A 24,129-nucleotide genomic window follows, 5' to 3' on the forward strand; every position below is an offset into this window, starting at 1 on the left:
TAAAATCTTTTTTTTTTAAAAAGTGAAGCATGTTTTCCAAGCAATGAACTTCAATTTCTTATTTTGCAAATATCTTATTTTTGGAACTGGAACAGTTTCAGAGTTTTTGTTTCCATTACTTGTCTTTTATCTCTTTCTACCACATGAATAAATTGTTTTTCAACTAGAAAATACAATTCAAAAAATTCTTTTAAGAATTTGGTATAAAAATTGATTGATATGGTATATTAGTTTTACTATGAAGTAAAAAAATGCAAAGAATGGCAGAAAATTTTCACAAATCTTATATCTGATATGGAACTTGAATCTAGGCAATATAAAACACTCTATAGCTCAATAAAAAAAAGAAAACCAACCTAATTTAAATATAGGCAAAGGATTTGAATACACATTTTCCAAAGAAGATACACCAATGTCCAATAAGCACAAGAAAAGATGTCCAGCATCATTGGTCATCAGGAAAATGTGAGTGAAAATCATAATGAGATATTACTTCACATTCATTAGGCTTGCTATAATAAAAAATGACAGATAAGAAACGTTGTGAAGATGTGGAAAAATTATAATACTCATACAGTGAAAATGTAAAATTGTGTAGCTTCTGTGGATAGCAATTTGGTGGTTCCTCAGGAAGTTAAAAATGGAGTTACTATATGACCTAGCAATTTTAGTTTTAGGTATATTCCCACAAGAAATGAAGACCTGTTTACATAAAAACTTGTACATACATGTTGATAGCAGCATTATTTATAATAACAAAAAGTAGAAATAATACAAATATCATGTGTTCAATGAACAAATAAAATGTAGCCTATCTATATGATGTAATGTTTTTCATCCATAAAAAGGAAAAAGTACTGATAAATGCTACACCATTAATAAACCTTAAAAACATGTTAAGTAAAAGAAGCACAAAATACCACGGGTTGTATGATTTCATTTTTGTGAAATATTCAAAATGGCAAAGTATATTATTGGTTGCCTAGTGTTTTCTAGTTTGGGGAGAAATAGGCATTGATATTAATGGGCCTGGAGTTTTTCTTTAGTGATGAGAATGTTCTAAAATTGATTGTGGGTGTTAGATGTCCCACTCTGAATATACTAAAGACAATTGAATTGTATCCTTGAAAAGAGTGATTTGTACGGTATGTAAATTGTTTCTCAATGAAGTTTTTTTTTTAATTGCATTTGTATTGTGATATAAAAAAATGACTCCTGAAAGATATCCATGCCCCAGTCCCTGGGTTCTCGGATCATATCCCCTTACACAGCAAAAATGACTTTGCTGATGTAATTAAGTTAAAGATCTTGAGATGGGAGATTCTTCTGGATTATCCTTGTGGGACCCAATATAACCAGAAGGTAAAAACAGAAGAGGCATTTAGCAGATCAAAGGGAGAAATCTGAAGAAGGTACATTGCTGGTTTTGAACATGGAGGAAGGGGTCATGAACCACTAGAGGCCTCTGGTACCTGGCAAAGGCAAGAAACAGATCCCCTTCTAGAGCTTCCCAACGAATGTATCTCTGACAACACCTTGATTTTAGCTGGGAAGATCCACTTCAGACGTTTGACCTTAAGAACTGCGAGGGAATACATTTATGTTGGGTTATGCCATTAAGAATGTGGAAATTTCTTACATCATCAGTAGAGGATTGATGTAGAAGCTATGTGCCAGTTTCTGTGCTATGTTCTGGTGATACTGTGGGGATAAATTACCATAATAATCTTCCTGCTTTCATGCTGCTTGCAGTGGAGTGAACAAAGATAATTTTACAACTGATAAAAACATTTCTTCTTCTTCTCACATATAATGGTCTAGTTTGGAATAGCCACTAGACAAGAGATTCTAAAACTTTAAGGGCTCAGGGACTTTCTACACTCTTAATATTACAGAGAACCCAAAGAGCTTTTGTTTATGTGATTTTAATCTTCTGATCTTTACCCTATGGAAAATAGAAACTGAAAAATATATTTTGAAGTCAGATATTTTTATTTTTCAAAAGATTTTCTTTATTTATCTGAGGGGAGAGAGAGAGAGAGAGAGAGAGAGCGCAGGAGCGGAGAGAAGCAGACTCCTTTCTGAGCAGGAGGCTGATGTGGGACTTGATCCCAGGACCCTGAGATCATGACCTGAGCTGAAGGCAGACCCTTAACCATCTGAGCCAACCAGGTGCCCCTGAAGTCAGATGTTTTTAAAAGATTTTATTTATTTATTTGAGAGGAAGAGAGTATGAGTAGGAGGGGAAGGGACAGAGGGAGAAGCAGACTTCCTGGTGAGTAGGGAGCCCTACAGGGGTCTTAATCTTAGGACTCTGAGATCATGACCTGAGCCAAAGGCAGATGCTTAACCATATCAGCCGCTCAGGCACCCCATGAAGTCAGATTTATTGCAATATTATTTATATTCATTTAACTACATTTTTTAGTGAATAGTTCTGAGGGTTTTGACAAATGAAATCATTCATGTAACTACCATGAAAAGATTGATACAGAACATTTCCATCCCCAAAGTTTGCTCTTCTGGCCTTTGGTGTTCAATGTCTTCCACCCCCAGTCTTTGGTAACCATTAATATGTTTTCCATCTCTATAGTTTTGGTTTTGCAGAATATCAGGTAAATGGAATGATATCTGGCTTTCTGTCACTTAGTACAATGCATTTAATATTCATCTGTGTTGTTATAAAACACAAAAATTTATTACCTTAAAGTTCTATGGATCTTACTGAGCTAAAATCAAGCCATCATCAGGGCTCTTCTCCTTTCTGGATGCTCTAGGCGAGAAGTTGTTGCCATGTCTTTTTTATCATCTCGAACCATCTCTATGTTTTGACTAGTGGCCCTATTCCTCCAATCTTTTTTTATTTTAATTATGTTACGTTAGTCACCATACAGTACATCATTAGTTTCTGGTGTAGTGTTCCATGATTCATTGTTTGCGTATAACACCCAGTGCTCCATGCAATACATGATTTCCTTAATACCCATCACCAGGCTAACCTATCCTTCCCATACTCCTTCTTTCTAAAACCCTCAGTTTGTTTCCTGGAGTCCATAGCCTCTTGTGGTTTGTCTCGCACTCTGAATTTCCCCCTTCATTTTCCCCTTTCTTCTCCTAATGTCCTCCATGCTATTCCTTATGTTCCACAAATAAGTGAAACCACATGGTAATTGATTTTCTCTGCTTGACTTATTTCACTTAGCATAATCTCCTCCAGTCCCATCCATTTTTAAAAATTTTTAAGTTTCTAAATTTTTAATTAAAAATATTTATTTATTTGTCAGAGAGAGAGCACCAGTGGGCAGAGTGGCAGGCAGAGGCAGAAAGAGAAGCAGGCTCCCCACTGAGCAAGGAGCCCAATGAGGGACTCGATCCCAGGACCCTGGGATCATGACTCAAGCCAAAGGCAGTGGCTCAACCGACTGAGCCACCCAGGTGTCCCTAAATTTTAAAATTTTAAAAAGATTTTATTTATTTATTTGACACAGAGAAAGAGACAGCGAGAGAGGAAACACAAGCAGGGGGAGTGGGAGAGGGAGAAGCAGGCTTCCCGCCGAGCAGGGAGCCTGACGCGGAGCTTGATCCCAGGACCCTGAGATCATGACATGAGTTGAAGGCAGCTGCTTAACAACTGAGCCACCCAAGTGCCCCAGTCCTGTGCATGTTGATACAGAAGTTAGTTATTCATCCTTTCTGATGGAAGCATAATATTCCATTGAATATATGGACCACATCCTCTTTATCCATTTATCTGTTGAAGGGCATCTCTGTTTTTTCCACAGTTTGGCTATTGTGGATATTGCTGCTATGACCATTGGGGTACAGATGGCCCTTCTTTTCACTACATCTGTATCTTTGGGGTTAATACCCAGCAGTCCAATTGCTGGGTCATAGGGTAGCTCTATTTTTAGTTTTTTTTTTTGAGGAATCTCCACACTGTTTTCCAAAGTGGCTGTACCAACTAGCATTCCCACCAACAGTGTAAGAGGGTTCCCCTTTCTCCACATCCTCTCCAACACACGTTGTTTCTTGCCTTGTCAATTTTGCCATTCTAACTGGGGTAAGGTGGTATCTCAATGAGGTTTTGATTTGAATCTCCCTGATGGCTAGTGATGATGAACATTTTTTCATATGTCTGTAAGCTATTCATGTACCTTCTTTGGAGAAGTGTCTGTTCATATCTTCTGCCCATTTTTTGAACTGATTATTTGTTTCTTGGGTGTTGAGTTTGAGAAGTTCTTCATAGCTCTTGGATATTAGCCCTTTGTCTGTACTGCGTATGCAGATATCTTCTCCCATTCTGGTGGGTTGCCTCTTTGTTTTGTTGACTGTTTCCTTTGCTATGCAGAAGCTTTTTATCTTGATGAAGTCCCAAAAGTTCATTTTTCTTTTCTTTCCCTTGCCTTTGGAGATGTTTCTTGAAAGAAATTGCTGTGGCTGATGTCAAAGAGGTTAACTGCCTATATTCTCCTCTAGGATTTTGATGGATTCCTGTCTCACAGTGAGGTCTTTCATCCATTTTGAGTTTATCTTTGTGTATGGTGTAATGGAATGGTCGAATTTCCCCTGTTCATCTTCAAAGCCAGCAACATTGTATCTCTCTGACCCTTCTTATATCTTCACAGTTCTCTCCGACTACTACCAAGAAATGTTTTCTGCTTTTAAAGACCCATGAGATTAGATTGGCCTGCCTGGATAATCTTGGATAATTTCCCTATCTCAAGGTTCTTAACCTTATTCACAAGTGCAAGTTCCTTTTATTTTTTTTTATAATTTATTTTATTTTATTTTATTTTTATTTTTTATTTATTTATTTTTTAATTTTCAGCATAACAGTATTCCTTCTTTTTGCACCATACCCAGTGCTCCATGCAATCCATGTCCTCTCTAATACCCACCACCTGGTTCCCCCAACCTCCCAACCCCCACTGCTTCAAACCCCTCAGATTGTTTTTCAGAGTCCATAGTCTCTCATGGTTCACCTCCCCTTCCAATTTACCCCAACACTCTTCTCCTCTCTAACTCCCCGTGTCCTCCATGATATTTGTTATGCTCCACAAATAAGTGAAACCTATGATAATTGACTCTCTCTGCTTGACTTATTTCACTCAGCATAATCTCTTCCAGTCCCGTCCATGTTGCTACAAAAGTTGGGTATTCATCCTTTCTGATGGAGGCATAATATTCCATAGTGTATATGGACCACATCTTCCTTATCCATTCGTCCATTGAAGGGCATCTTGGTTCTTTCCACAGTTTGGTGACCGTGGCCATTGCTGCTATAAACATTGGGGTACGGAAGACTATAGTCAGAGATACAGAAGGACACTACATAACTCTTAAAGGGACTATCCACCAAGATTATCTAACAATTGTAAATATCTATGCCCCCAATATGGGAGCAGCCAATTACATAAGAAAACTGTTAATCAAAATAAAGAGTCATGTTGATATGAATTCATTAATAGTAGGAGATCTTAACACATGTCTCTCAGAAATAGATCATCGAAGCAGAAAATCAATAAGGAAACAAGAGCATTGAATGACACATTGGATCAGATAGACCTCATAGATATATACAGAACATTCCACCCTAAAACAACAGAATACTCATTTTTCTCAGGTGTACATGGAACCTTCACAAGTTCCTTTTATGTTGGAAGGTAACATATTCTTTGTGTCCAGAGATTAGGACATGGACATCTTTAGAAGGTCGTTTTTTCTGTCCATCACAAGTTCCTTTTTATTGCTGAATATGCTATTGCATATATATGATACATTGATGTACCATGATTTATTTTATTTTAAAAGGTTTATTTGTTTTTTAAATTCCAATATAATTAACACAGTGTTTTATTAGTTTCAGGCGTACAATATAGTGATTCAACAATTCTATATGTTACTCAGTGCTCATCACGATAACTGGTGTACCGTGATTTATTTATTTACCGGTTGATGGGCATTTGAGTTGTTTTCACTTTGAGTTGATTATGGATAAAGCTCCTATTAACATCTGTGGATCTGTGTTTTCATTTCCATTGGGCAGAAACTTGGATTATATCTGCATAATTATATTTCTTAATATCACCAATCTTGTCCAAAGAGAGTTTAAGCATTAGGAAGCTTTTATACTTACTGTGGTGGATACAGGTTTTTCCAAATTTTAATTTTCACTAAGGACCTTGAATTTTATCATTGGCAGTTGTTTTTCTTAAAGTGATAGGGTTGTTTTGTTCATTTCTAAGAAACCGTTTGCTAACTGAAAGGTCCCCCAATAATGGGTCTGTGATTAAAGGAGCCAGACTGATACAAAGCGAAGGTTTAGCAAACCTTTATTTTGTGCCAAGCATCAAGAATCAAACTGACCGGCCGGGGCTGTACCTCTTACAGAGAGCGTGACCTCTCTCTGCTTCACAGACTAGCTTTTAAGGGCAGAGGCCATGTGGTTGGGCCTGGCCACGCACAGGTGACCAATGAAATTGTAACACACAGAGAAAGCTGCACAGTCATGCTAGGTCGCACATAAGTGACCCATTGAATTACAATTTACCCTAGGAGATATTTGAACTAGCCTATCACCTTGGTCAGAATTGGTGCCCAAAAGGCTCCCAAAGGGTGGGGCCCATACTCCTTCGTAACTAGGGAGACAGTATGTGCCCCCCACCCCCACTGATTGGATGTCTCCACGTGGCCTGACCCACCCTTGTATTTGGGCTTTGTTACCTGGGACTGGTTTCTGGGACTTGTTTTTAAGTAAGTCCCCTGGGGGAAGGGGAGTAGGGACAGTTTAAATTTTACTGCATAAACAACAAAATCACTGTTTAACCCAAGATGGAATCCTTCTGGCTAAATAGGCCCTTACACTAACTACCTGCATCTGACAAAGGCATAGTTTGTCAGTTGTTATATTCAAGTTAAAATGGTGTGCCATGCCATGAAAAGAAATGGCTAATTCTCCTTGCAACTAAAACAATCACACAAATGCTTTTCCTTAAGACAACCATCCTACTTTCATATGCAGAAGTGTTTTATGTGTACTCCTCATGTGTTACACGGAGTATTAAAAAGTCGTGAATTCATGGTCGAAATTTAATGAAATTAGTGATTTTCCTTGCTTCTTTAAGGATAGTCGTACCTGAAACTGACTTTTCTTTGGAACCACTGCCTTAACTCAAGCTCAGGCACCAGTATTGATCCGCCTCTGCCTTCACACCACCAGTGCCAATATCCATACAGTGAAAGGGGAATAATGACTTACAATTATTCAGAACATAGTTTTTTTTTATATTAAATTATTTATTTTCAGAAAAACAGTCTTCATTATTTTTTCACCACACCCAGTGCTCCATGCAAGCCGTGCCCTCTATAGTACCCACCACCTGGTACCCCAACCTCCCACCCCCCCCGCCACTTCAAACCCCTCAGATTGTTTTTCAGAGTCCATAGTCTCTCATGGTTCACCTCCCCTTCCAATTTCCCCCAACTCCCTTCTCCTCTCCATCTCCCCTTGTCCTCCATGCTATTTGTTATGCTCCACAAATAAGTGAAACCATATGATAATTGACTCTCTCTGCTTGACTGATTTCACTCAGCATAATCTCTTCCAGTCCCGTCCATGTTGCTACAAAAGTTGGGTATTCATCCTTTCTGAAGGAGGCATAATACTCCATAGTGTCTATGGACCACATCTTCCTTAGAACATAGTTTTAACCTCACAGATCCCCTGAAAAGGTCTTAGGGACCCCTAAAAGACTGTAGTCCACACTTTGGGAATAATTTCTATGAATAAATTATTGGCCAGAGACACCTTAAATGTAGAGGTTATTTCCATAAGCTAATAAAACACTGATTTTATGCCAAAGTACTAAAAATATTTAGTCTGTATGTTATATATCTGACCTTTCTAATATCTTTTTTATTTTAGTAACTGAGATGATGTCAGAATGATGTTATCTAGATTGCAGTCATTGTTCAGTTACATTTGTTGAGAAATTCAATGTAAAAATGCCTTCTGGGAGGTAATGTTACTATCTTTATTTTATAGATGAAGAGTTTTTAGTTCAGGGAAGTTAATTAATATGGACTGAGGTAAAAATTTAAATCCAAGTCTGCCTTAATTAAATAGCTGGGATTATTCTGTGATATTGTGTTTTCATCCCATAATACAAATAGTAACTCTGGAAATGAATGGGGATAATAATAGAAGTCAATAATCACATGCACATATCAACATATTTCTATTCCATTTTATATATAAAATATTGAATTGATTATTTTATATGAAACGCAGCTAACCTCAATGAACTTTTCCATGGATGTCATCTCAAATTTCTCTCAGGACATGTAGTTCAATTTGAAACCTGAGGTTTCTAACAACTGTCATTTGATTTATCCAGTCACAAATTAGCAAAGTCACAATTGATTAAGTTTTGTCACTGTTCTGTCCTTAATCTTCCCAGTGTTTCCTAACTAATTTCCATGTAATTTGTTTCTGGAAATTGCTGGTGGTGGAATTATGTTTGAGATCTCCCAAAAGAGAATTTCATCAAAATTAAGAGCTGAGAGGGGCGCCTGGGTGGCTCAGTGGGTTAAGCCGCTGCCTTCGGCTTGGGTCATGGTCTCAGGGTCCTGGGATCGAGCCCCACATCGGGCTCTCTGCTCATCAGGGAGCCTGCTTCCTTTTCTCTCTCTGCCTGCCTCTCTGCCTACTTGAGATCTCTTTCTGTCAAATAAATAAATAAAATCTTTGAAAAACAAAAATTAAGAACTGAGGTTGAAGAAACTTATTTACATTGTTCAGAAACATATTGGGGTCACATTTTCTGTGAATCCAGTTCATCTCCAGTGATGGTCATGCCCTCTGATCCTGGCACAACTGGATATAACATAAATGTTTGGTTGATCCAATGTTTTGTGATGCTTTTTATGATGTCCTCATGTATAGCAAAGTCAGTACTACTACAATTCATTACTCATAGGTCTGTACGAACAGCATACTCTGTATCATAGTGAGTTTAGGGTGAGCAGTGGGGATGATCAGCTGAATAGACTTCTTTCCGTGCTGAATACTCTAAACCATTTACAACCTTGACTTTCTTATTCTACTTCTATGACTGCCCCTTTCTTTACCTACTGGCATTATTTGATTTCATCCATACCTTAAATGTGGATATTGGTATAGTGGAAAGAACACTGGGCAAACAGTAGAATGACTTGAGATCTGGCAAATACTGTAATCTAGGGTATCTCTCTTTCTGGGCCTCAATTTCTTTAGCTGTCGAAAGGTTGTGTAAAATGAACTGAAGTCCTTTCAGGCTCTGTCTCTGTGACTGTAAGGAAAGAGGAAGGAAACTTGTGAATAATATACACCTACAGAATCAATCAAATTAGGATCTAAAGAATGATACTGTATAATCTTTCTTTTTTGATAATCCTGGTCAGGTTTATTGGTCCAGCATATGGTAAGGTTATAGAGAGACATCCTTTTCCTTTGAAGTTGCTCATACAGCCTTCTGTATAATACCTTGAGTTCAGCTAACTGTGTTTAAAATACCACAAACATGAGGGTTCAGTTTAATGGACAAAAACATCAGTTTAACATTAATTTAAAAATATGGGGTGCCTGGGTGGGTCAGTTGGTTAAGCAACTGCCTTCGGCTTAGGTCATGATCCTGGAGTCCCTGGATCGAGTCCCACATCAGGCTCCCTGATCAGCAGGGAGTCTGCTTCTCCCTCTGACCCTCTCCCTTCTCATGTGCTCTCTCTCTCAAATAAATAAATACATCTTAAAAAAATAAGGTAACACCCCAGAATTATCCAAATGGATTTGTTTCTTTTTAATAGATAAAGATGTAACCTCAAATTGAAAGCACTGATAATAAAAGAGAACATAAAAATATTTATTTAAAGCTTTTTTTTAATTAATGAAAGCTCATAAGATGGACTTTAAGAGAATATATTAAAGTGATTGTGAGCCAGAAGTCCAAAACAGGTTAAACTGTGTCAAAGTTTATGCTAACCAAACTGACTCGCAGTTTAGAATATTGTCCTTTCTGAATGTCCAGTTTTGGCTGCTAAAAATGATAGAACACAGGAGTGGTGGAGCTAAGGTGTTGGTGTAGTAAGGGGACCCTTTGCTTGCCTCAGCCCTCTAACACAGCTAGATAACTACCATTACATTCTGAACGCTCAAGAAATTGACCTGGGGACTGATACTGATAGAAAAACTGCACGACCAGAGGGAGAGAAGAAGCCACTTCAAGGAAGGTAGGAGGCATCTTTGCGGGGAGAAACAGATTGCAGTTGCTGCTGAGGGGAGCAAACCCTGGCTGCAGAGCAAGGGGGGGAGAGAGTAGAGCGCCCAGGGGTCCACACAAGGAGAGCACATCCCCAAAGCCATTGGCTGTAAGAACAAGAGGGGCGAATTTTGTGAGTTTTGCGACCAGTGGGGCTCCGAGACTGGAGTTTTATTAGAGGTCCCGAGGCTTCTCTGTGATAGAGACTAGAGGACACAGCTCTGTTCTGGAGATGAGATATGGAAACAATCCCGGGGCAGATGGTCCCATCTGAAGGTCACCTAAGGGGCAAAGGGAGAGACTGTTTGTACTTTTTAGAGCACATCTGTGAGAGATGGCATTGCCTCTCAGGGGACAAAAGAGGCAGCAGGTGCCATTTCCCTCACCTGCCCCTCAGCACAGATGCAGAGACACCTTCTGAGTGCAGCTAACTGGGACACTGGCTATTTAGCCGGCTCACTACAGATCCCATGCCCCTGCGCTCTGGCATGACTGCCCTTCCAGGTCAATCCAGCCTCAGTCCCAGCACAGTGAGACCCTTTCCCAGAGGAGCAGCCTAGGTCCCTGCCATACCTGGTCTCTGGAGGTTGGAATACTCAGAGTCAGCGGGCCTGGCTAGGGTAGAGCCCGCAATGTGCTACGCTGCTCCAGGCAGGTAAGTGACCCAGAGACAGATGGTGTGAAATCAGGGATCTGAAAAATGCCTGTGATGTACGAGGGAAAATTATTTGCTCCTCTGAAAGTGCTTCCCTGAGAGCAATCATCACAGACTGCCCCCCTCCGGGGATAATGTAGTGGGCTGGTGCCATTTCCCTTTCCCTCCCTTCAGCATGAACCAACTTCAATAAAAAGCACGGTGACAATCCTGGCTGCCTAGCCTGCTCACTCCAAGTCCTACCCTCTATACTCTGCTGGGACTTTTTTTCTCAGCAAGTGTACCTAAAGAGCAGCGCACTGGGCCCCTCTCCCAGAAGACCAGCACAAACACCACAAGCACCATGTCTGTGGACCACAGTGTTCTGCAAACATCACCTTTAGTGGAAGTAACATCAGGTCTTTTAGCAACACCAGAGCACACCTACTTAAAACTCACCACGCTCTGGCCAAGGTCCAAATACTCCCCACTGCAGGCAAGGAGAAACTCTGCGAAGACTGACCTGAGGGACAGAGCAGCCAAAACACAGCAGCAGAGTTCACACAGCACACACCAGACACACTGAAGCACCAAGCACTGGACATTATATGATCTCTCTTCATAATGACATTCAAGACAGGGATGAGCAATGGTTTTCAACATGGTACTGGAAGTCCTAGCCTCAGCAATCAGACAATAAAAAGAAATAAAAGGCATCCAGATCGGCAAGCAAGAAGTCAAACATTCACTATTTGCAGGTGACATGATGACACTCTATATAGAAAACCCAAAAGACTCCACCAAAAACATTTGCTAGAACTGATACATGAATTCAATCCAGTCACAAGATACAAAATCAACGTACAAGAATCTGTTGCATTTCTATACACCAGTAATGAAGCAGCAGAAAGAGAAATCAAGGAATCAAGTTCATTTACAACTGCACCCCAAACCATAACATACCTAGGAATAAGGAACCTAACCAAAGAGGTGAAAGATCTGTACTCTGAAAAACACTTGTCAAAGAAATTGAAGATGACACAGAGGAATGGAAAGCTGTTCCATGCTCCTGGATTAGAAGAACAAATGTTAAAATGTCTATACCACCCAAAACCAATCAACACATTTAATGCAATCCCTGTCAACATCCCACCCGTGTTTTCAGAGAGCTAGAACAAACAATCCTAAAACTTGTATGGAACCACAGAAGACCTCGAATAGCCAAAGCAATCTTGAAAAAGAAAAGCAAAGCTGGAGGCATCCCAATTCTGGACCTCAAGCTCTATCACAAAGCTATCATCATCAAGACAGTGTGGTCCTGGCACAAAAGCAGACACATGAATCAACAGAAGAGCATAGAAAACCCAGAAATGAACTCTCAACTCTCTGGTCCACTAATCCTGGACAAAGCAGCACAAAGCAGCAAAGAATATCCAGTGGAAACAAGACCGTCTCTTCAACAAATGGTGTTGGGAAAACTGGACAGCAGCATGCCAAAGAATGAAAGTAGGCCACTTTCTTACACCATGCACAAAAATAAATTCAAAACGGATGAAAGATGTAAATGTGGGAGAGGAAACCATCAAAATCCTAGAGGAGAACACAGGCAGCAACCTCTGTGACCTCAGCCGTGGCAACTTTTTGCTAGACACATCGGCCAGAGCCAAGGGAAACAGAAGCAAAAATGGACCGTTGGGACTTGATCAAGATAAAAAGCTTCTGCGCAGTGAAGGAAACAATCAACGAAAACTGAAAGACAGCCTATGGAATGGGAGAAGATATTTGCAAAGATATACATGATAAAGGGTTAGTGTCCAAAATCTATAAAGAACTCTCAAACTCAATACCCAAAAAACAAATAATCCAGGTAAGAAATGGGTAGAAGACACGAATAGACATTTTTTTTCTCTAAAAAGACATTCAGATGGCCCAGAGACCCATGAAAAGATGCTCACCATCACTCATCATCAGGGAAATACAAATCGAAACCATGATGAGAGAACACCTCACACCTGTCAGAACGTCTAAAATTAACAACACAATAAACAACAGGTGTTGGCAAGGATGCAAAGAAGAGAGAACTCTCTTGCTCTGTTGGTGGGAATGCAAGCTCCTGCAGGCACTTTGGAAAATAGTTTGGAAGTTCCTCAAAAAGTTAAAAATAGAACTACCTATGATCTAGCAATTGCTACTAGGTATTTTGTACCCAAATGATACAAAAGCAGTGATTTGAAATGATCCGTGCACCCTGATGTTTGTAGCAGCATTGTCAACAATAGCCAAATAATGGAAAGAGCCCAAATGTCCATTGACTGGTGAGTGGATAAACAGGAAGTGGTATAGAAATACAATGGAATACGACTCAGCCATAAAAAGGAATGAAATCTTGCCATTTTACAGTGACCTGGATAAAGCTAGAGAGTATTATGTTAAGTGAAATAAATCAGTCAGGGAAAAACAAATACCATCTGATTCCATCATATGCGGAATTTAAGAAACAAAACAGATGAATGTAGGGGATAAAAGAAAATGAGATGCAAACCCTAAAACAGACTCTTAATTATAGAGATGCAAACCCTAAAACAGACTCTTAATTATAGAGAACAAACTGAAGGTAACTGGAGGGGAGGTGGGGGAGGTGATGGGTGAAATGGGTGATGGGGATTGGGAGAGGACTTGTGATGAGTGATGGGTGTTGTATGTGAGTGATGAATCACTAAATTCTGTACTTGAAATTAATATTAAACTCTATGTTAACTAACTGGAATTTAAATAAAAACTTGGAACAAAAAGATAGAACACAGAGTTACTACATTGATCCAGAAAGTATGCAATGGGCCCTTTGCATGCTGGTCTTTACTGGCACACAGTGGGTGCCTATAGTTGCTCAAAATTCCATTTGAAAATGGGCTAGGCAGGCCTCACTAGGATTATTATGTGACTGTGAAAAGCTCAATCCTAATGGCATTTCACTTAGCAAGGATTTTTTAAGAACTATTATCAGTTCTTTGAAAAAAGTATATTTATACTATTTGAAAAATGTGTATTTATAATATTCTGTTCTGAATGGAAAGAAAAAAAAACTACTTGGAAGGAAATCAAAAGTTAAATGACTACCATTGTTGAGGAGATAAATCAAAATATAAGAGAGTGGCTACAATCTCAGGTTCTAGGGGGATCTTTTTTTAAGATTTTATCTATTTATTTATTTGAAAGAGAGTGAAAGAACACAAGGGAGAGGGAGAAGCAGGCTCTCTGCTGAGCCTGACTTCGGGCTCTATTCCAGGGCCCTGGGATCATGACCTGAGCTGAAGGCAGACACTTAACTGACTGAGCCACCCAGGGGCTCCAAGGGGGATATTGATATTGGGCTTTTCTCACTCTCTACTAAGCCAGACAGAAAAAAAAATCAACATGACTTTAGTAGAAACAAGGACCTCAGCATTATGTACAAGGGGATTTCAGGGAGTTAGGAAGGTAGGAACAGAATGTTTCCTTAAAAAGGTTTCTACACAAGGGAAGTGTTAAATTAATCATAGTCTACATGCTGGTTTAATGAGAGCATTTCCAATTGTCTTTCTGGACTTATATTCTGTTTTGCTATAGCCTCAGAATAACACATCACAGCACTACTGCAGATTACTGTGACAATTCTGAGAGGGGCAATTTGAGAATATGGAAGGCTATAAAATACTGAATCAAAAAATCAAGAAGATTATAGTCACCTGAAGAATAAGATTCATCTCTAATCAGAGCATATAGATACACTGAAGCATGGACCAAAACCAGGAACATAATACATCAAGTCTGTGCTTTCAAATTTTAGGGGGAATGTTGCCTGTCAAAGTCATTAACGTTAGCACACATGTGAGCATATGTGCACCTGGCATATATGTATGTATCAACCCTGAGGTATATAGAGTCAGAGAAAACAAGTGGGTCTCCTTTGAGAGAGCTCTAGATAAAGTAGCATCCTTGGGGAAAGTTGAATTTCACTTTAAATTTAGAGATGGAGAATGTTCAAGAACACTGCTAACTGTGATGTCAGAGTTCTTGTAGGTAGGGATGTGCCGGAGCAAAGGAAATTCTGAGCAGTGTGCGGGCACACAGAGAAGAGCGTAGAGCTCCCTTGGAGCTTGTGGTTTGGATGATGACCCAAAACAATGGATAGGTGAGAAGTGGTAGAATCAGTTCTAAATTAGGCCTGACCTCAAGAGGTTTGATAACTGGCAAGAGTGACTCAAATTGGATTTAACTGGTTACTATGTTTTACGACAAAGCTGGCAAGCAGGCTAAAGAGTGGGTCTCAGTGAGATACAGGCCTAGTGGTTCCCCGTGCCTCCTGCTCTTTCACGCAGGGTAGCCCAGAGTGTGTGGGTTGGTGGGCTCATTAGTTTAAGTGGAGTGACCTCAGTGGTCAAAGGCAGGTTTTGAAGTCTAATAATGTGTAATAAGAAGTTAAGTACGGTTGACCCTTAACACAGCTTTGAACTGTGTGGATCCACTTATACTTGGATTTGGTTTTGATCAATACAGTGTAGGACTGTAAATATACCTTTTCTTCCTTGTGATTTGCTTAATAAGTGTTCTTTTTGATAGCTTACTTTACTGTAAGAACACACTATATAATACATATACAAATGTATGCTAATCAACTGGTATGTTATTGGTAAGACTTCTGGTCAACTGTAGGCTCTTCATAGTTAAGTTTTCAGGAAGTCAGAAGTTATATGTGGATTTTTCACTGTGTAGGGGGTTGGCAGTCCTAACCCCTGTGTTCAAGAGTCAACCGTATATTACTTTGAGATGGATTAATCATGTTTTGTCATTTAAGTGCATCAGCATTTGCTAGAGAGCCAGGTAGATTTATGAGTGGCTTGCCAAAATGGGACAGCAATTGTCCAATGACCTTTCAAAATATATGAGTTGTGTAGTCATTTTATTTGTTATTTCCATCCAGTCACATAGTGCCTTTGAAATAAATGCCTATTCATGATACAACATGGCAAGCGAGACAATTTAGAAGAGATATTCAATTTTGTTGGAATATAATTTATTATATTATTATCATGATATTAATATTGTGTTAATCAGAAAGTTAGGAAAGTGTTCAATAGTTTGATGAAATAACTTTTTCTTAAAGCCCATGCAAACAAATATCTTTGCAGCAGTGCGCATTAGGTCACAATTGTGATATTATCCTGTGTGCCCCGAGATAGAGAAATCAGGTGTTATTCTTCAAGCCTTGCTTATTTCGATACCAATTTGGGGGTTTGATGAGATAAAATTTGAGTGTTCTTTATGTGATAATTATTTTGTGTGCAATACATTATGCTTATATTTTTCTATGTGATTGTTGCCATTACTCTCAAGTTTCAAGCCTTTTGTTGTCTTATGGCTTCATATTTTAATTCTTCCGTGTACTTGAAATTCATTCTATAATATGGAATATCATGATCCCATGGTCCTTGCAAGCTCTGTGTCCAGGCTCCCTGCTCAACAGGGGGCTTGCTTTTCCCTCTCCTCCCTACTCACTCGTGTTCTCTGTCACTATCTCTTTCTCTTTCAAATAAAATCTTTAAAAAAAAAATCATCTGTTTAATTCCTGGGCTCTGTGTCTCAGATATCTTTTCATTTTCATTGACTTTCAGTCTCTTCTTTTGCTAGTTCCTGACTCCCTTCATTCTGTCTTGATGTGATAATATCAGGTAGGGTTAACCCTCTGTTAACCCCCTGTTCTTGCTCTCCTTCTTGCAGCTGAATTTTAGAATAGTTTTGACAGATTTAAAGAAAAAAAGTTCTGCTCAAGTTGTTATTGTAATTGTACTAAATGTATTTGGTAATTGAAAAAATGCTTGGCATTCTTACAGTGTGGAGTTTTCTTTTCAGAAATCGTGAATTCTTCATGTTCTCAAGTCTTCTTTCATGTCTATCAATACCATTTTGTACTTGTTGTCATAATGTGTCCCACTTCCCAGTCTTGTGTTAATGAATATTTTGTTCTTGTTATTTCCACTGGGCACAGGACTACCCTAGAAATATTTTATTCTCCCGGAGGTTGCAGACTTAAACATACTGAAAGATATATGATTTCTTCCTGTGTCTACTCAAGGTCTCCGGGAAGAATAAAACCAAGCATTTGTGCATACATTAGAACACTATGCTGCTGAATGTACTTCAGCAGGTCATTGGTTTTCTGCAGAAGTATTTTGCATTCTCTCTGCAGCAGTGATTTAAAATACAAATATACCGTAAAGTTAATAGAATCATGAAAAACATCTTAAAGAACAGAACATTCCTCGGACATTAACAGACTTAATATAACTTCTTGATGGGAGAAATGCAAAGGTACTCTTATTCCTTCTTCCACAAACATCAATACACTGATGTATTCATTTGCTCAAATAATATGTACTGAGTACTTAGTGTGTGTGCCAGGCACTGTTCTAGGCACTGGAGATACGGCAGTGCAAATGACAGATAAAATCCAAGCCTGCTTTAAGCTCATATTCTGGCAAGGGTGACTTACATTAAGTAAACAGATCTATGTAACATAATTTCCGGTGATAACATAGAAAGAGAGCACCGGCGTGGGTAGGTGCATGTATTACTATTTTAGAATGGTTGTCCAAGGACTCTGAATGAAGGAAGAGTGCAAGCAAAGATCTGGGGAGAAACATTAGAGAGTAGAAAGACTATCAAGTGAAAGGCTGCCATAGGGAAAGTTTGGGGTCACATTCAGAGAATAGTAGATCAATGTAGCATTTAGATACACGGCACAAAGTTTAGGGTAGGTTGGGGCCAGAATAAGAAGGGTCTCATATGTCACATCAAAGTGTTTTAAAATTTTATTCCTTTTTCTGGCTTTATTGAAATAGAATTGATGTATAATATTGTGTAAGTTTAAGGTATGCAGCATATTGATCTGATACATTTATATATTGCAAAATAATTACTGCCATAGCATTAGCTAATACCTGCATCATATCATCAAATTACCATTTCTTTTTGGTGGTGACAACATTTAAGATCTACTCACTTAGCAATTTTCAGCTATAAAATACAGTACTATGACTATAACTATTGCGCTTTACATTATATCCCCAGGAACTTATTCATCTTATAACTGGAAGTTTATATCTTTGACTAATACCTCCCTTTTTCCTCCTCAGCCATTGGTAACTACCATTCTAGTCTATTTCTGTGAGTTTTGCTGTTTCAAGTTCAACATATAGATGATAATATAGGGTTACAGTATTTTTCTTTGACTTATTTCACTTAGCATAATGCCCTCTAGGTCCATCCTTGTCACAAACTGTAGAATGTCCTTCTTTTTCATGGTAGAATATAAGCATATCACATCTTCTTTATCCATTCATCCATTGGTGGATACTTTTTTTCCATGTCTTGACTATTGTAAATAGTGCTGCAATGAACATGGGAGTAGAGATAACTCTTTGAGATCTCGTTTTCTTTTCCTTCCTTCCTTCCTTCCTTCCTTCCTTCCTTCCTTCCCTCCTCTCTCTCTGTCTCTTTCTTTTGTACATACTCCAAAGTGGGACTATTGGATAAAATGGTATTTCTATTTTTAACTGATTGAGGAATCTCCATACTGTTTTCCACAGTGGCTGCACCAACTTACATTCTCATAAACAGTATACAAGCATTCCCTTTCCCTTACCGACACTTCTTATTTCTTCTGTTTTTGGTCATAACCCTTCTAACATTCTAGGTTATTGTGGTTTTGATTTGTATTTCCTGACAATTAGTGATGTTGAGTACCTTTTCATTAACTTTATTCTTTAAGTAGTGGGAACCATCAATTGTTTTAAAGCAAAGTTGGTTGGAATCATTTTTGATAATTTGGAATATGGTCTAGAACAAGAAAAGGTTGGAGGCAAAAAATCAAGTTAAGGAAGAGTACGTAATATTGGCTAAGATGTTCTTGGCCTAACTTAAGACAGTGGCTGTAGTATGAGAGAAGAGTGGGTGGATGTGAGATGTGCAGAAAAACATGGCAAGAATGTAGGCTTTATGAGAGCATCTGGCTTTTACACACTACCAATACGAAATGAGTACAAAATACAAAACGAGAGTTGTGGTTGATGGGTCAAGCTCCAGTCCAGAAAGGACTCAACACCCCGCTTGCTTGTGAGAGTAAATGCAAGGAGGCCTTACTTCTAATCATGCTGTGTGGAAGCCTTCTTCTCTAGTTTCCATGAGCCTCTACCGCCTCATTAGTCCCCTCACCAAGTACCTCGGCTTGCAGTTGGGTTGACTGGGAGGAGGTGACGTCTATGTACTGAGCTCAGAGACTAATCACTTTCCAGTAAGGTAAGACTTCCTCCTAAAGGCAGACTAAGATGTGAATAGGAGAACATTGGAAAGCGATAAGGTCTTTATAACCAGCTTTCGCTCTCCAGGTTCTATCTCAACCAAGCACTTCTTGCCTTTGTTCTGTTGGGAAAAATCTTTTAGAATTACAGTTTTAGAAATGATAGCAGTAACATTTTTTTTAATTGCCAAGGAGAGTTATTGTTTTCTAAAGTATTTTACCATTTGAACTTTGATCTCCACAGATATGACTATATGGCAGACTTTGAGGACATTAGAGCACTGGAGCAACTGTTAAACAATGAAGGAGAGGTGGCAGTAAAGGAGGCAGATGGCTTACAGCCCAGGCAGGACAATGTCACTGTGCTGCCTGTGCAGCTTCCCGGACCATCCATTTGGGCAACTGACTCTTACAACAGCCACGAGAACACAGGGTGCCCTCAAGCTCCTCTTCATTTCCAAGAATTCCAAGAGCTTATCAAAACCCCCCCAGATGATTCACTCACTGATATATACGACTTTAACTTTTTGTTGTCAGATGTGAATAAAGACAACCATGAAGACGATACCCCAAAAACTGTCTCAAGCTACAGCCCCTCACAGTTTGATTGCCTGAGCTTGATGCAGGATAGTACGATGGGTAAAGCAACCGACTCCTACCAGACGACACAAGTAGGAAGGATCCAGGCAGAGGAAGGAAGGAGCAACAAATGGAAAACTATCCGAAAACCGTCTTTTGAGAAAAGAATGCCAGTTCGGAGAGCACCTCAAGTCAGCCCAGATCCAGTGCCCGAGAGAAAAAGAACAGCTCCTATTAACCCTGCGTACACAATTCGAAAGTCAAGAGTTGCTAGCAGTGTCCACCTGCGGCCGTACAGGGACAGGGTGATTCACTTGCTGGCGCTGAAGGACTATAAGAAACCCGAACTACTCATTCGACTGCAGAAAGACGGCATTACCAAAAATGACAAGAACTCCCTCGGGGAAATTCTGCACCAAGTAGCCAATCTAAATACTCAGAATTTCTCATATACCTTAAAGGATTACGTCTTTAAGGAGCTCCAGAAAGACTGGCCGGGGTATAACGAAGTAGAGAGGCAGTCACTGGAGTTGGTGCTTTCCAGAAAAATAGATGCATTACAGAATGCAGCAGGTACCAATTCCACAGAATCTTCTGTAGGTTGTGGTAGAGATGCAGCATCTCGGGAACAACTTTCTAACGCAGCTATTAATTTGTCAAGGAGAAAAGTTAGAATATCTCGCCTCTCAACCGGAATACAGTCGACACCGAATGGCTGTGTGATGAACACCAGTGCAAAATCTGCTTTTGGGCTCTCGGGACGTTCTGAGGCGACTGCCTCTTACATCCGTCCTCCGCTGCCCACAACCCACCCTCCCTCTTCACAGCCTCCTCAGCCTGCACGTTCTGGCAGCAATTCCTGGGGCAACGCAGAAAGACCTGAGACTCTAGGTCCCCGTGTTGCCAGCTTTAGTGAAAATACAAACATCTCAGGGAGCCGGGGGGCTAAACATCCTCCCTTGAAAACAGTACCCTCTGTCTCAATTCAAATGACATACCCAGAGCCTATGGAGACAGAACCCTTGATGTCTGATAAGAAGTCTGAATATACATTTCCTGAATGTGAAGCAAAGGACCAAGAGTACGACATTGACATGATGGGGAGACAGGAGACAGATTGGGAAAGACAAGGTGAAGGTGCAAAGCCAGACTCCAAACAAGAAGTTATAGAGGTGTGCACTGCTTCCAGGAAGACTAGTGCAGCATCCAGGCTCCCAGGTTCTCTGGCTAAATATGCCCCAATAGTTTCCTCCGAGCAGCGTCAGCAGTATGAGCAGGAGTTTAGAGTAGAATATGATGAGTATCAGGGCTTGTATTCCAAGATGCTGACTTTATCTAGAGTATTTATTAACCTAGATTCAAAGAGGAAGCACCTTTCTCCAGACTCAAAAGAATATCAAGATATTAATAAGAAAATCTCTCTAGAATATCAGAAGATGAAGCAGATTAATCCCAATTATTATGCAGAAAAACATAGATGCCAGTATCTTTATAACAAGCTGGTTCACATTAAAAGGTTAATAAATGATTATGACCAGCAGCATGTAAAATCATAGCAATGAAACAGAGCTAGGATCAGAATAAATACATATAATCTTATTTAAAATTCTGAATTGCTTGTTCTAGGATTCTAAAGGGATAAAACCACTTTGTTGAAACAGTAGTACCATTTAAAATTGTCTTTCCTTTTATGTTCCTTTTGATTTTAGTTTTCATTTTTGATATTTTTTGTTTATTTTTTATTTATTTTATTTTATTTTATTTATTTGATTTATGTTTATTTTAATTTTGTTATTTTTATTTTTCTTTATTTACATTTTGTTCCTTTTACATTGCTTTTTTGTAACCTCGAAGCTGTTTCATCTGATTCCTTTTATACATAAAATGTGTGTTTTCGTTCCCTTTTTTAAAAAAAAGTACCAAGGATCCAGTATCTTTGAATAAAACTTGTATACATTTAAAAAGTAAAAACCTATAATGAGTAATACGAAATCCTATTGGATAAAAATAAAAACTTATAATGAATAATATGAAATGCTAGTGTTTTTTTTTCAACGTTTAATGCAAAAGCAACCTTAAAACATAGACAATTAGAAATTTGTACAAAATACTATGATTTCTTCAAACAGTACACATTTTCATTTCATTAAGTTTATTTTTGACCTTGCTTAAATATGTTACTTGTATTTATCTTAGGGAGCACATGTGATGTGGCCAAACATGCAAAGATTTTTTTAGAGAGCATGTAAGTGGGGAGGAGGGTCAGGGAGGGAGAGAGAGAGAAAATTCCCAGCAAGCTCCACACCCAGCGTGGAGTCTGACACAGGGCTTGATCTCACAACCCCGAACTCATGACCTGAGCTGAAATCAAGAGTTGGATGCTTAACTGACTGAGCCACCCAGACATCCCCAAACATGCAACGATTTTGAACTAACAATTCAATTGTGTTGTCTTTTCCAAGTACTATCATTTGAAATGGGAAACATGTTTACAAATCTAAGATATTTTCGGGGGGACAGGGGAGGTGCCGAGGGAGAAGGAGAGAGAGAACCTTAAGCGCACTCCATGCTCAGCATGGAGGTCAACTTGGGGCTCAGTCTCAGGACCCTGAGATCATGACCTGAGCTGAAATCAAGAGTTGGACATTTAACCAGTGGAGCCACGCAGGTGCCCTACAAATCTAAGTTTTTAAATGTTTTCCCCAAATTTAAAAAGATTAGAACATTCCCAATAGCATTGCCGCTACCGTTGTTTTCCTCTCATCTACCCTGTGTCCCTCCCTCCCCCAAAGTGGCAAACACCTCCACAAGTTCACATTTATCTTTCCCTTGCTTTTCTTTTTGAAGACTTCCATTATATTTCTAAGTATTCCTAAACAGTATATTGTTCAGTTTTGAGATGTTTATGAAAATGATCCTCAACTTGTTTTCTTCAGTCGTTCTTATTCTTCTGGGATTCCTTTTTTTTTTTTTAAAGATTTTATTTGTTTATTTGACAGAGAGAGAGACAGAGCAAGAGAGAGAACACAGGCAGGGGGAGTGGGAGAGGGAGAAGCAGACCCCCTGCCGAGCGGGAGCCTGATGCGGGGCCCCATCCCAGGACCCTGGGATCATAACTGAGCTGAAGGCAGACGCTTAACTGACTGAGCCACCCAGGCGCCCCACTTCTGGGATTTCTTTATGCTGACGCACAAAGCTGTAGTTTATTAGTCTTCTCATTTATATGTTGGGTCATCATGTGACCTCAGCATCATTTAGTTATCCGGTCTCTTGTTATCAGAGATTGGGTTGTTTCTCAGTTTTTATTATTATAAGCAATGTCGCTGTGAACACTTTTTACACGTTTACCCTTTTCTATCATGTCTGTGATTATTTTCATGTATTTTCACTTTCAATGACTTTTGAACCCCACAGGAATTTATTAATGCCTTTGTACGGTCAATAGTTATTTAGATTTATATTCATTTCCATTGCTTCTCAGGCTTTCCTCCATTTTCTTATTTGTGACTGAGATGGTTTTCTTTTTTCTTTAAAAGCTCCCTTTATCCTTTAATGTAGGGTCTGCTGGAAGTGAATCCTTTTGGTTTAGTCTGCATGTGCTTTTAACTGATCTTTAGTTTTGAAGGACAGTTTAACTAGATACAGGATTCTAAGCTGGTGGTTACTTTTGTAGACAGTAAAAAAAATCTAATTCCATTTTTGTTTGGCTGTTTTATTCATGTGGAGGGAATTAGCTGTCAATCTTGTTGTTCCTCCTTTGCTAGTCATGTGTCTTTTTTTCTATCTATGTTTTAGATGTCTATTCTTGTCTTTGGTTTTCAGCAGTGTAATTGAAATGTATTTAGTTGTGATTTTTGTTACTTATCCTGCTTGGAGTTCAGAGTAGTAAAAAAAATATTTTATTTATTTGACTGAGAGAGATACAGTGAGAGAGAGGGAACACAAGCAGGAGGAGTGGAAGACGGAAAAGCAGGCTTCCTGCCAAGCAGGGGACCTGAAGCGGGGCTTGATTCTAGGACCCTGGGATCATGACCTGAGCCGAAGGCAGACACTTAACGACTGAGCCACCCAGGTGCCCCCAGAATACTTCTTGAAACCATGGTTTGATGCAGTTCATTAGGCTTAGAAAATTCTCTCCTAATATTTCTGTAAATATTGCTTCTCTGCATTCTTTCTCATTTTCTTTCCATTTTCCTCATGTCACTTTTGGTCATTTCTGTAATTCCTATTGTTCCTCTCCATATTTTCATCTGTATATTTTCTACTGACCTAACTTCTAGCTCTCT

The 24,129-nt window shown here is 39.2% G+C and overlaps 1 protein-coding gene across 1 annotated transcript in view; it reads left to right on the forward strand.

The window, feature by feature from the left end:
- Positions 1-21,399, forward strand: part of LOC122897521 (RNA polymerase II elongation factor ELL2-like) — a 43,272-nt gene extending 21,873 nt beyond the window's left edge. The window contains exon 2 of the mRNA XM_044235769.1: positions 19,457-21,399. Coding sequence (XP_044091704.1) covers positions 19,457-21,399 — 1,943 coding nt within the window. The remainder of the gene's footprint in view (positions 1-19,456) is intronic.
- The last annotated feature ends 2,730 nt before the right edge of the window (positions 21,400-24,129 follow it).

The sequence above is a fragment of the Neovison vison genome, chromosome X, assembly GCF_020171115.1.
Source record: "Neovison vison isolate M4711 chromosome X, ASM_NN_V1, whole genome shotgun sequence".
Taxonomy (NCBI): Eukaryota; Metazoa; Chordata; class Mammalia; order Carnivora; family Mustelidae; genus Neogale; species Neogale vison.